Here is a 14,378-nt window from a genome sequence, read left to right on the forward strand (position 1 = left end):
TTACTAGGCTTACCCATAGCCCTCTATTTTTCTCAGCTCCGTGTACCTATCCAACAGTCTCTTAAAAGACCCTATCGTATCCGTCTCCACCACCGTTGCCGGCAGCCCATTCCACGCACTCACCACTCTCTGAGTAAAAGACTTACCCCTGACATCTCCCCTGTACCTACTCCCCAGCACCTTAAACGTATGTCCTCTTATGGCCACCATTTCAGCCCTGGGGAAAAGCATCTGACTATCTACCCGATCAATACCTCTCATCTTATATACCTCTATCAGGTCTCCCCTCATCCTCCGTCGCTCCAAGGAGAAAAGGCCGAGTTCCCTCAACCTGCTTTCATAAGGCATGCTCTGCATTCCAGGGAGCATCCTAGTAAATCTCCTCTGCACCCTGTCTATGGCTTCCACATCCTTCCTGTAGTGAGGCGACCAGAACTGAGCACAGTACTCCAAGTGGGGTCTGAGCAGGGACCTATATAGCTGCAACAGTACCACTGGGCTCCTAAATTCAATTCCCCAATTGATGAAGGACAATACACCATATGCCTTCTTAACCACAGAGTCAACCTGCACAGCCGCTTTGAGCGTCCTATGGACTCGGACCCCAAGATCCCTCTGATCCTCAAGAGTCCCAAGGACAACCTTGCAGGCATCTTGGGTAGGGAATTTCAAAGACTCACCATTCTTTAAGTGAAAAGAGATCTCCTATCCTGACTCCTTATTTTGAGACTGATCACTAGTTCTAGACTCATAAGCCTGGGTAAAATCTAACGCCCCCCGCCCCTCATCTGTTGAATTTTCTATGAATTTTGAATGTTTTAATGAGGTCAACTCTCATTCCTCTAAACAATGGAAAAGAGAGGCCTAGCCTAGGGAATCTCTCCTCATCTGACAAACCTGCTATTCCAGGAACCAGGCTGATGAACCTTTGATGTAGTCCTTTATAGCAAGTATACTCCTATTTAGGTAAGGTGATGCAGACTCTATATAATATTCCAGTGATGGTTTCAACATGGCTCTACGTAATTTTTGCAAGGCTTTATGTAGTTATGTCTCCTCAAACTCTTGACTATTCTCCTTTAGTGCTTTTTCTTTTATTGTTCAGCCCAATCTCTTCTTAGCTTTTTCTCATCTATTTTGTGTATCTTGATGACATTATCCACAGACAAAAGGTCGGTTTCACTAAAACACTGATATTATCCATTTCTAAAGAGGCAGTGGTTAAGCAAATTGGTATTGGTTTATTATTATCACTTGTACTGAGGTACAGTGAAAAACTTGTCTTGTATACTGTTCGTACAGATCAATTCATTACACAGTGCATTGAGGTAGTACGGGGTAAAAACAATAACAGTGTCACAGCTACAGGGAAGTGCATTGCAGGTAGACAATAAGGTGCAAGGTCATAACAAGGTAGATTGTGAGGTCAAGAGTTCATCTCATTGTATAAGGGAACCGTTCAATGGTCTTATCACAGTGGAATAGAAGCTGTCCTTGAGCCTGGTGGTATGTGCCCTCAGGCTCCTGTATCTTCTGCCTGATGGGAGAGGGGAGGAGGGAGAATGACCTGGGTAGGTGGGTTCTTTGATTATGCTGGCTGCTTTGCCAAGGCAGCGAGAGGAATAGACAGAGTCCATGGAGGGGAGGCTGGTTTCCATGATGTGCTGGGCTGTGTCCATAACTCTCTGCAATTTCTTGCGGTCCCAGGCAGAGCAGTTGTCATACGAAGCCTTGATGCATCCAGATAGGATGCTTTCTATGGTGCATCGATAAAAGTTGATGAGTGTCAAAGGGGACATGCCAAATTTCTTTAGCGTCCTTAGGAAGTAGAGGTGCTGGTGAGCTTTCTTGGCCATGGCGTCGACATGGTTGGACGAGGACAGGCTATTGGTGATGTTCACTCCTAGGAACTTGAAGTTCTCAACCCTCTCAACCTCAGCACCACTGACATAAACAGGTGCATATACACTGCCCCCTTTCCTGAAGTCAATGACCAGCTCTTTTGTTTTGCTGACATTGAGGGAAAGGTTGTTGTCATGACACCATGTCACTAAGCTCTCTATCTCCTTCCTGTACTCCGACTCATTGTTATTTGAGGTACAGCCTACTGTGGTGGTATCATCTGCAAACTTGGAGATGGAGTTAGAGCCGAATCTGGCCATGCAGTCATGAGTATAGAGGGAGTAGAGTAGAGTAGAGAGCTGAGGATGCAGCCTTGTGGGGCACCAGTGTTGAAAATAATTGTGCTGGAGGTGTTGCTGCCTATCCTCACTGATCGCTGTCTGTTAGTCAGAAAGTCAAGGATCCAGCTGCAGAGGGAGGTGTTGAGTCCTAGGTCTCAGAGTTTGATAAGTTTGCTTGGGATTATAGTATTGAAGGTGGGGCTGTAGTCTTTACTGCCCAGATGATCCAGAGATGAGTGTAGGGCCAGGGAGATGGCGTCCACTGTCAACATGTTTCAGCGGTAAGTGAACTGCAGTGGGTCAAGGCTGGAGTTAATGTGTGCCGTGACCAGCCTCTTGAAGCACTTCATGATGGTGGATGTCAGAGCCATCGGGTAGTCATTATTGCATGTTTCCTTGTTTTTCTTAAGAGAATGAATGGCCACAGAAGTATTATGGCAAATGGAATGCCAAAAACTAGACATCTGGCATTTAGGCAGTTGTAAGCCGTTTGGGTTTTTGCTACACCATGGACGGATAATAAAAGTAGTAAGGCTCTCGGGTGGGGAGGAATAAGATTGGTGAAGGATAAGAGGAAGTGATGAGAAATGGCTTCAACTGATTGACGGTATAGGACTATTTTCAGTGAGAATGAGTCAGTGTTTACGTACAGAGAAAGATTTAGCGTTGAAGAGAGATTAGAATTGGAATTGGTTTATTACTATCACGTGTACCAAGATGGTGAAAAAACTTTGTTTTGCATGCTATCCAGGCAGATTATTCCAAACATAAGTACATCAAGGTAGTACAAAAGGCAAAGCAATAACAAAAATCAGAATATAGTGTTACAGTTTCAGAGAAAGTGTGGTGCAGGTAGACAAATAAGGAGCAAGTGCCACAACGAGATAGATTGAGAGATCAAGAGTTCATCTTTATACTACAAGAGGTCTGTTCAAGAGTCTTATAACAGCGGGATAGAAGCTGTCCTTGAGCCTAGTGGTGTGTGGTTTCAAGCTTTTGTATCTTCTGCCTGACGGAAGGGGGCAGAAGAGAGAGAATGACTGGGGTGGGAGGGATCTTTGATTATGTTGGCTACTTTCCCCAGGCAATGGGAAGTGTAGACAAAGTCAACAGAGGGCAGGCTGGTTCCTGTGATAGACTGGGCTGTGTTCACAACTCTGCAATTTCTTGCCATCTTGGGCAGAGAAGTTACCATTACCAAGCTGCGATGCATCAGAATTGAATGCTGTATAAAGATTAATGAGGGTCATTGGGGACATGCCGAATTTCCTCAGCTCTCAGAAGAATTAGAGGTGCTGATGTGCTTTCATGACCGCAGCATCTACGTGTTTGAACCAGGACAAGTTATTAATGATATTTACACCTAGGAACTTGAAGCTCTCAACTAACTCCACCTTGGCACCATTGACACATACAGGGGCATGTGTTCCACCCTACTTACTGAAGTCAATGACCAGCTCTTTTGTTTGCTGACATTGAGGGAAAAATTGTTGTCTTGACACTAGCCTCTCTATCTCCTTCCTGCATTCCGTCTTGTCGTTGTTTGAGATCTGGCCCACAATGGTGGTATCATCTGCGAACTTGTGGATTGAGTTAGAGCAGAATACAGCGACACAGTAGATTAGAAAATTTAAAGGAATCTGAGTTCATTAAGTGAAATGAAATGTGGAACCTTAAGAAGGATATCTCAATTAAACAAAATGGGTTGAAGCTGGTAAGTTGACAATTTTTAAGAGAATTGTTTGAAAGAGGAAAAAGTCTTGATCATTCACATCTCTGATATACTTAAGTTCTATTCTGTCTTAGTCTAATCTCCCATTTTTTTCTAAAGATATTGTTAGATTACTGTTACAGACCCCATACAAGGTGGTATCTCATACATGGTCTTCCTCTTCAATGTGGAAAGGCATTTCTGGTAACATGGATTTGACATTGAGTTAACATGCTATCCCGCTTCTGGGATTGGTGACTGAATCACTGTTGACCACAAGTGGCTCCACACAAGATTCAAAAAGTAGTTCCAAATGAGGCCCTATCACACATCCTTATCAAATAGGGTATTGTTTTGACAGCCAGAATGTTGAAGGATAACTTGTAGAAACAGAACTTCCTGTGTTGAGAGGGACTTTCTCAATTTAGTCTTAAAGAAGTTGTGGAACATTTTATTGATTTTTTTTTTTGCAATTTTGCAGTTGTTCAACCAAACACAACCTTATAATACTATTAGTCAACGGAATAGTGCACGGCAGCGATCTGCTTCATCTGTGTTTCCATGGCAACAAGATCAAACTCCAAGTCAGCATGCCTCGTTTTCACTGGAGACCCCATTAAAGGGTGTTGCCATGAATCTTAAATGGGAGCAAGAAGAAACCCCCTTCAAGCACCATCCCAAGTCTTTGCAAAAGGGAAGCCGTTCCACAGGATGGCCTAATAACACAGACAGCTCCAAGCAGGAGGAACAGCTGAAATTACAAAATCAAGGTATTGTAGTGATTAGGGAAAGAAAATTTCTCATAACTAATCATTAGGAAATTCCTACTGTGAAAGCAAAACCACTAACTTTTTTTGTGAATGTATATTAAGTGCAGCAAAACTAATTTTTCAGAAACCCTGATGGTTCACTCATTAATCTGGAGTGCAACTGGGTCATGCAGCTCAAGCCAGGGGGCCTGGATGTACAGCTGGAGTTGGATGTTGGGAACATTGGAGAGTTGGGGACATGGGTAGGTTTGCAGCCAGAGCTGGGAATGGGAGTACTTGTACTTTTCAGCTTGCTTTAACAAGCTGAACCTCACCTGGTTTTACTTCCTGCTCTCCTTAAACTCACTAGATAACTGAAAAATATACCATGCTACTATGCACAATGTTTTTTTTAAAAATGTACATGCTTTAGGGTATTAATTAGGAGTAACATTCAATGGTCCAGAAAATCTAGTCTAGTACCAAAGTTTACTGGATTATCAGAGCTTTGCTGCAGCTTGAGGATGACGAGCCATGAACTTGGAGTTATTACACCTATCTTCTTAAACGATTTTCAATTTGCCCTTTTTAATTATTGCAAATTAGAATCATGATGGTATCTTGCAGTGTCCTCCAATTTATCAAGCACTGTTGATAACAAGCATGCTTCAAATCAATTGTAGCATAGCCAGCTGCAGAATTGAGATTGCTTTGTTCTGATGCAATGTATGTTGAATCCAACTTTATAAGAAATACTACATGAAACTAGTATGAATATTTTTACCTTCCACATTATCAATATGTTGCCAGTTGGTAGATAATTTTGCCCAGTAATCCTGTATCTTCTAGGACACCAGTTGAAAGATCAAAATATTACCATATGACACCAACAAAGAGGGAGAAAGACAACTTAACCAATCAAACTGTATAGAACATTACAGGACAGTACAGGCCCTTTGGCCCACAATGTTGTGCTGATTTTAACCTACTCCAAGATCAATCTAACCATTCCTTCCCACATACCCCTCCATTTTCCATCATGCATGTGGCTATCTAAGAGTCTCTTAAATGTCCCTAATGTATCTGCCTCTACCAGCACATTTCACACAAACTAACTTACTTCTGTTGTCCCCCTGTACTTTCCTCCAATCACCTTAAAATTATGCCTACTGGTATTAGCCATTTCCATCCTGAGAAAGTCTCTGGCTGTCCACTCAATATATGCCTCTTATCATCTTGCACACCTCTCAGGTCACCTCTCATCCTCCTTCACTCCAAAGAGAAAAGCCCTAGTTCACTCAATCTATCCTCATAAGACATGCTCTCCAAGCCAGGCAGCATCCTGGTAAATCTCCTCTCTGCACCCTCTCTAAAGCTTCCACATCCATTCTATAGCGAGGCGATCAGAACTGAACACAATACTCCAAGTGTGGTCTAACTAGGGTTTTATAGAGCTGCAACATTGCCTCACGCCTCTTGAACTCAATACCCCAACTATTGAAGGCCAACACACCATATGGCTTCTTAACAACCCTATCAACCTGCGTGGCAACTTTGAGGGATCTATGGATGTGGACCCCAAGATCCCTCTGTTCTATCACACTGCTAAGAGTCCTGCTATTAACCTTGTATTCTGCCTTCAAATTTGATCTTCCAAAGTGCATCACTTTTTTCTGGGTCTTCACATTTTTCTGGGTTGAACTCCATCTGCCACTTCTTTAGCCTAGCTCTGCATCCCATCAATGTCCTGTTGTAACCCTTGACAACCATCTACCCTATCCACAACACCACCAACCTTTATATCATCTGCAAACCTACTAAGCCACCCTTCTGCTTCCTCATCCAAGTCATTTATGTTTAATAGTAATTAAAAAAAAAATCAAAGAGCAGGGGTTCCAGAACAGATACCTGTGGAACACCACTGGTCACCAACCTCCAGGCAGAATACATTTCATCTATAACCACCCTCTACGTTCTATAGGCAAGCCAATTCTGAAACTTCACAGACAACTTTCCCTCGATCCCATGCCTCCCAACCTTCTGACTGCGCCTATCATGGGGAACCTTATCAAACTCCTTACTGAAGTCCATATACACTACATCCACTCCCCTACCCTCAATGTGTTTTGTCACATCCTCAGAATTCAATCAGGCTAATGAGGCATGACCTGCCCTTCACAAAGCTATGCTGACTATCCCTAATCAGACTATGCTACTCAAAATGTTCACAAATCCTGTCCCTAAGAATCTTTTCCAGTAATTTACCCAACACTGAATTAAGACTCACTGGCTTGTAATTACCAGGGTTATCCCTACTCCCTTTCTTGAAAGAAGGAATGATATTTGCCACCCTTCAATTGTCTGGTACTACTCCTGTGGCCAGTGAGGACACAAAGATCATTGACAAGGGCTCAGAAATCTCTTCCCTCACCTCCTGTAGTATCCTGGGATATATCCCATCCTGACCCAGGGATATATCCATCCTAATGTTTTTCAAGAGTTCCAGCACATCCTCTTTCCTCATGACGATATGCCCAAGCATATCAGCCTGTTGTACACCATCCTCACAAACGCAAAGGTCTCTCTCACTGGTGAATACTGAAGCAAAGTATTCATTAAGGACCTCCCCTTCCTCCTCCCAACTCCATGCATGTTTCCTCCTCTATCCCTGATTAGTCCTACCTTCACTCCAGTCATCCTTCTGTTCTTCAGGTACAAATAGAACACCTTGGGTTTTCCTTAATCCTACTCACCAAGGCATTCTAAGTCCATTCTTAAGCTCCTTCCTGGCTACCTTGTAACTCCCTAGAGCCTTGTCTGATCCTTGCTTCCTTAACCTTCTTTCTTCTTCACTAGATTTTCCATATCTCTTGTCAACCATTGTTCCTTCACCCTTTCATCCTTTTCCTGCCTCAATTGGACAAACTTATCCAGAACCCTATGTAAATGATCTCTAAACAACCTCCACATTTCCATTGTGCATTCTTCCATCCCCACCCCACTACATCCACTCCAAATTTACACTCCCAAGTTCCTGCCTAATAACATCATAATTCCCCCTCAATTAAATTCTTTCCCATATTATCTGCTCTTATCCCTCTCCAAGGCAAGGGTAAAGGTCAGGGAGTTGTGATCACCATCTCCGAAATGCTCACCCACTGAGAGATCTGACACCTGACTGGGTTCATTGCCTAGCATCAGATCCAGGATGGCCTCTCCTCTAGTCAGCCTGACTACATAATGTGTCAGGAATCCTTCCTGGACCCACCTAACAAATTCCACCCTACCCAAACCTTTTGCACTGAGGAGGTGCAAGTCAATATTAGGGAAGTTGAAATCACCCATGACAACAACTCTTGTTTTTGAACCTTTCCAAAATCTGCCTCCTGATCTGTTCCTCAGTGTCTCTGTTCCTACTGGGGGATCTATCAAATACTCCCAATAGAGTGATTGCTCCCTTTCTGTTTCTGACCTCCACCCACACTGACTCAGCAGATGATCCCTCCACGACATCTTCCCTTTCTGCAGCTGTGATACTATCCTTGATTTAGCAATGCCTACCTCTTTTACCTCCCTCCCTGTCCCTTTTGAAACATCTAAACCCTGGAACATCCAGCAGCCATTCCTGCTCTTGTGACAGCCAAGTCTCTGTAATGGCCACCACGTCGTAGTTCCACGTACTTACCTATGCTCTGAAGTTCATCACCCTTATTCCCGATACTTCTTGCATTAAAATAGACACTTCAACCCATCCAGTTGACTGCAATTTTGCCCTTTCAACTGCCTATCCTTCCTCAGTCTCTACACACTATATCGACCTGTACACCAACTGCCCCATCCTCTGACCTATCACTCAGGTTCCCATCCACCTGCCAAACTAGTTTAAACCCTCCGCAACAGCTCTTGCAAACCTGCCCGCTAGGACATTGGTCCCCCTCCAGTTCAGGTGTAACCTGTCCCTTTTGTACAGGTCGTACCTTCCCCAGAAGAGATCCCAGTGATCCATAGATCTGAAACCCTGTACCGATTTCTCAGCCACACATTCAAGTGCCAAATCAACCTATTCTTACCCTCACTGGCACATGGCACAGGCAGCAATCCAGAGATTACTACCCTTGAGGTCCTGCTTTCAGCTTCGTACCTAGTTCTCCATATTCACTTTTCAGGACCTCATCCTTTTACCTACCTGCTTCATTGGTACCAATGCATACCATGACTTCTGGCTGCTCACCCTCCCCCTTTAGAATGCTGTGGACCCAATCTGAGATATTCCTGACCCTGGCAGGCAACATACCATCTAGGAGTCTCTTTCACATCCACAGAATTTCCTGTCTGCTCTCCTAACTATAGAGTCCCCTATCACCATTGCTCTCCTCTTCTTCCCTTCTGAGCCACAGAGTCAGACTCAGTGCCAGCAACTTGACCACTGCAGCTTTCTCCTGGTAGGTCATCCCCCACCAACAGTATCCAAAGTGGTATATTTGTTATTGAGAGGAATGGCTACAGGGGTACTCCGCACTACCTGCCTACTCCCTTACCTTCCCCTGACAGTCACCTTGCTACCTGCTTTCTGCAACCTAGGTGTAGCTACCTTCCTGTGGCTTTTATCCATCACCTCCTCATTCTCCCATATGAGCCAAAGGTCATCTAGCTGTAGCTCCAGTTCCCTAATGCAGCCTGTAAGGAGCTGCAGTTGGATGCACCTCCCACAGATGTAGCTATCAGGAGGACTTGAGATCTCCCACATCTGGCAGGAAGAACACACTACTGACCCTGGATCCATTGTCACTACTTTAGCTCGGTAGTGATAGACAAAGAAAGAAACTTATTTTTAAGCCTCTTCTTGCCAAAGCCTCAACTGTCCACTCCAATAATGGCTGTTCTGCTTGACTCTACCTTCTTTTTATCAGTTGTTGCCAATTGGCTAATTTCCCATTCAATTATCACCTAATAATTTGCAGCTGTGCCTTTTATATTGTCTGGAAATACCTGGAAAAGAACTGGGTCCCAACATTCACTTCTCAATATGGCTGCCACTTCTTGCACCAAGTTACAGTCCTCGCTACCTGGGGAAAAAAAAATTGAATACTATTTTCAAAGATAAATGTATGTTTAAAAAAAAGTCATTATTCATTTAAATATACAATCTCCTTGTTAATCTGTACATTTATATCTCACTATGTTTTCTAGCTTTTGTATAACAAAATCCTACTTCTAACCAAAATTGAGTTAATTTTGTTATACTGAACTGGGTTAAGTGTGTGAACAATCCATGAATTTTTTCACAAGCATGGTATAAAGTAATGCAAATTGAGAATTCTTATTAATGGATCAAGGTGGAAATATTGCATTACTTTCTCTTTGGTTAAACATATGCATTCCTGTAACAATATTAGCCATTCATTTTTCTCTTTGCTGTAGTAGTATCTAATATACAATTGTGATGAGAGGTGTTTTTTTTTGAAGAACTGCAAACCAAAGTTTTGGATCTGGAATTTCGACTTGAAGCTCAGGAGAAAGAAATGAAAAATCATGTGAACAGGCTTCATGAAATTCAATTCCAATTTGAGAAAGCTAAAACAGATCTTTCAGAGAAAGAACGCAAACTGACTAAGTGCCTTGAAGAATTGACCAAGATGACTGCACAGTGTGAACAAAGCAGTGCCAAGGTATGATATGGTGAATTAATTTACTTTCTTAAATTCCTTATTTGTCAGCTTTTTTGGACTTGGATACAAATACGTTCTGTGAATTTACTGAGACAAGTTGGCATATTTTTATTCCATCTTTAAAATTTATATTCAATGTTTAATTTTGGAATAACTTTATACTATTCTCTACTAAAATATACTTCGTTAAACACTTCTGAAGTGTTGTGTTTACGTTTGTAACATCTATATCCAACCCAATTGGCAGATATAAAATGTTTCATACCTTTATCAGCTTAAACTTGTACTTCTTTTACTCTCTCTCCTGAGGTCATCCAAAACCTATACTATTTGTCTCAGATACTCTGAGCTCAGACTGTACTGCATTTGCACATTCTTACCATTTATTGTGTAAATGGGTTTTCCTGAAATCTGTGTCAAATTTATTCATAAGTATCTTGTATTTCTGGTCTCTAATTGTGAAATCGTTGGCCCAATTCCACCCAGTCTCTGCCCAAGTGAAAACATTTTTTCATGTTTACCTATAAAAAATCCTCTATTGCCTTGTTATCCAGTTTCCTCACGCATTGTCTTGCTGGCCCATCTCTTGAATTTCCAAGTACTTTGAAGCCTTGAGTGACAGAGAATGGGGATGGAATACTTGGGTATGGCGTGTCTAACTAATGCCATGGAGATTCATAAGCTTTTAAATATTTTCAAAACAGAAATTGGGATGCAAAATATTTTCACTTGTCTACTTTGTGAGGGAGGTTAATAATTCTTTCCTATTTCACTTCAAGCATTGTAGACTATGGTAGGATATAGTTTTACAATTGTGATTTTCCAGTTGATTTTTTAAAAAAAAATTTGATTTCAGCTAAACTTCCAAGAGCAGTGGAGAACAGATTGTTTCCATGGGGAGATAGAGTAAAATCCAGTGGTAAATTGCTCTTGCCACCTCTTGTGGTACTCCAACCAAGTAATATAACCCTGAAGGAATTTTTTTTAGCTATGACTAAAGACATGACAGTTTTAAAGCAGTTACAGTACAGAGCTGCTGAGGTTATATTAACATTGTCTGCCACCTTCAAAGATTTATAAAGCAATTCAAAAAAAAATAGATCTCCTTTATTAAAAGTGTAATAGAGTGAAAAAGAAAGCAAGTAATGCTTTTTTTTTAATCAAGTCTTTCACATTTTTGAGCTCAGCTGGAGTGTTGTGTTCAGTTTTGGGCACTGCACTTGGTGAAAGTTGTCAAGTCCTTTAGTGAGTGTAACAGATTTATGAGCATGGTAACAACGTTGAAGAACCAGTTATGTGCAGAAACTGGAGGCGTTATCTTTAAGAGAAGAGAATGTTAAATGGGGAATTGAAATTGATGTTCAAAATCATAAACAGTATTGGTAAATTAAATATAGAGAAATTACTTCCAAGGAATAAAAGTCAATAACCAGAGGGCAAATGAACTAGTGGCGATATGAAAGGAAATGTATTTCCTTTTCACTGTGAGGTGTTAGGATTTTGAAGGTATTGTTTAAAAATGTAGTGAATCAGGTTCATTATCACTGTCTTGTATGATGTGAAATTTGTTGTTTTGCGGCAGCAGTACAGTGCAAAGACATCAAAAAAAACTAAATTACAAAATAAATAGTGCAAAATAAAAAGGAACAATGTGCTAGTGTTCATGGACTGTTAAGAATTCTGATGACTAATGGAAAGAAGCTGTTCCTGAATCATTGAGTATGGGTTTTCAGGCTCCTGTACCTCCTCCCCAATGGTAGTAATAAGAAGGGGGCATGTCCAGGATGATGAGGGTCCTTAATTATAGATGCCACCTTCCTGAGCCACCGCCTCTTGAAGATATCTTCAATGGTGGGGAGGGTTGTGCCTATGATGGAGCTGGCTGAATCTGCAAACCTCTACAGCCTCTTGCGATCAGTCAGAATGCTCTCCACCGTACATCTATAGAAATTAGCAAGAGTCTGGTGACATACCAAATCTCCTCAAACTCCGAACAAAGTGGAGCCACTGGCGTGCCTTCTTCGTGATTGCATCAGTGTGTTGGGCCCAGGACAGATCCTCCGAGACACCCAGGAACTTGAAACTGCTCACCCTTTCCACTGCTGACTCCTCAATGAGGATTGGTGCGTGTTCTCCCGACTTCCCCTTCCTGAAGTCCACAATCAGTTCCTTTGTCTTGCTGATATTGAGTGCAAGGTTGTTGTTGCGACACCACTCAACCAGCTGATCAATCTCACTCCTGTACGTCTCCTCATTGCCATCTGAGATTTTGCCAACAACAGTGGTGTCATCTACGAATTTATAGATCGTGTTTGAGCTGTGCTTAGCCACGCATTCATGAGTGTAGAGAGAGTAGAGCAGAAGGCTATGCACGCATCCTTGAAGTGCGCCTGTGTGGAAGCAAATTCAATAGAAGCATTCAAAATAGAGCTGAGTAATTACTTAAAAGGATGCAATTTGCAGAGCTATGGAGAAAGAGCAAGGGTCTTGGGTTAAATGAATAGTTCTACTGAAAGGCTAGTCGGTACAAGTCCAATTGACTAAATTGACTTTCACCTGTGTTGTATCGTTCTGGGAATCTACAAGCACTGTAGCATTCAGAGTTGACAAGTTTTATTCTATTTAGTTCTACTCTAGTCTTGAATACAAATAGATGACTCATTTCACCAGTGGTGCAACCATATCTATGTCCTAATTCATAAATTATAGCTCTGAGAAGAGTTACAAAGTTGACCATCTTAAATCAAAATAAGAAATAAAAAGAAATTTTGATTATCCATTTGAAACTTTACATTTCATGAATTTAAATAATTTTGAAGTAATTTGCTCTCTGTTGCATTACAATGATATTTGTGACAGATACATTGAGAAATAATATAAGAATCTATGTTTCTCTACTCTTTCTAGTGTGTGATGATTGAGCAAAAACTAAAGCAGGTGTCAGATGAACTGAACTGCTGCAGGCAAAATGCTGAGAGCACGCGACGTAATGTTGAGCAGAAGTTGAAAGACAAGGAAAAGGAATTCCAAGAGGTGATCAAAATACAATTACAATACTGTTGCATTAATTCTAGTTGTAAACAAAGGCTGCACAAGTATTACTGTGTTACAATATGAAGACTGTCCCCATAAGTTGAGCAATTTCAATAAATTATCTTAACTGGCATGTGATTTGGGACCAGGCCTCGTGATAAATTTCATTCAGGTTTCTTCTTGTGTACTGTCATAAAGATGGCATTTCTGCTGAAGTTTGGCTAGCAAAAGAGGCCCATGCATCAGGTCATTTATCAGCAGAGATCATAAATGACAAAAGTTATCAGATGTTGCACGTCTTGAGATCTTTCATTTTCCACTAAAGCAATATAACTCCCTTATGTTGCATTGCCTCTTGAGCCAAATTTGATTGCTGGGCATAGATCACTGGGCTGATGCTGATGCACGCGACCAATCAGCACAGTGAATCCAGGGTGCAATTAGCAATCAAGGAAATGAGAAACAACTTAGCTAGCATTCTGCCTCCAGTGGAGTCAGTAGGCATGAGTTAATAGCACATCATGATCCCTGTTCCCATGGTATTGTTACTTATGTTCTGTTGGGCTGTGTTATCCAGTGATAATTCGTTTATGCTGTTTCTTACATGACTGCACTGACATTGTGTTAATTATTTACCTGAATTTTACTAGAAAAAGCTTACACTATGGCCAATACACAGGGTGAATGTTGAGATATGTCCAACTCTGGTGTCTGGTATTATTTGCCTATTGATTAAAATGATCTCTTAATTCTCAATGAACCAAATAGTGTGGCTGACATTGGACTACATTGGTAAAGGGTTGTGCAAGTACTGAAGTACCAACTAGCAGATATTTGGTGTTGCGGAAAGAGAGTTTCATTCCCCTTTTGGAATAAAATGATTGGAGCCTCAAAGCAGTCTGAAAGGGAGAGAGGTGAGGAGGGTGTGGGTGAAGTACAAATGGTTCTGCAGCATTGGGTAAATAACTTGATGGACAGAATGAGTGATAACTCTTCCAGCTTCATTTTGAGACCACTGTCATGCCATTAATGC

General features: G+C 41.6%; 1 protein-coding gene across 7 annotated transcripts in view; it reads left to right on the top strand.

Annotated features, from left to right (window-relative positions):
• Positions 1 to 14,378, top strand: part of LOC127568467 (centromere protein F-like) — a 37,830-nt gene that overhangs the window by 12,956 nt on the left and 10,496 nt on the right. For 6 of the 7 annotated variants that reach the window (XM_052012242.1, XM_052012244.1, XM_052012240.1 and 3 more), the window contains exons 6-8: positions 4,376 to 4,664; positions 10,110 to 10,312; positions 13,220 to 13,345. In XM_052012242.1, coding sequence (XP_051868202.1) covers positions 4,376 to 4,664; positions 10,110 to 10,312; positions 13,220 to 13,345 — 618 coding nt within the window. The remainder of the gene's footprint in view (positions 1 to 4,375; positions 4,665 to 10,109; positions 10,313 to 13,219; positions 13,346 to 14,378) is intronic. The other variant, XM_052012246.1, reaches the window with a different exon arrangement.

The sequence above is a fragment of the Pristis pectinata genome, chromosome 3 (assembly GCF_009764475.1).
Source record: "Pristis pectinata isolate sPriPec2 chromosome 3, sPriPec2.1.pri, whole genome shotgun sequence".
NCBI classification, from domain to species: domain Eukaryota; kingdom Metazoa; phylum Chordata; class Chondrichthyes; order Rhinopristiformes; family Pristidae; genus Pristis; species Pristis pectinata.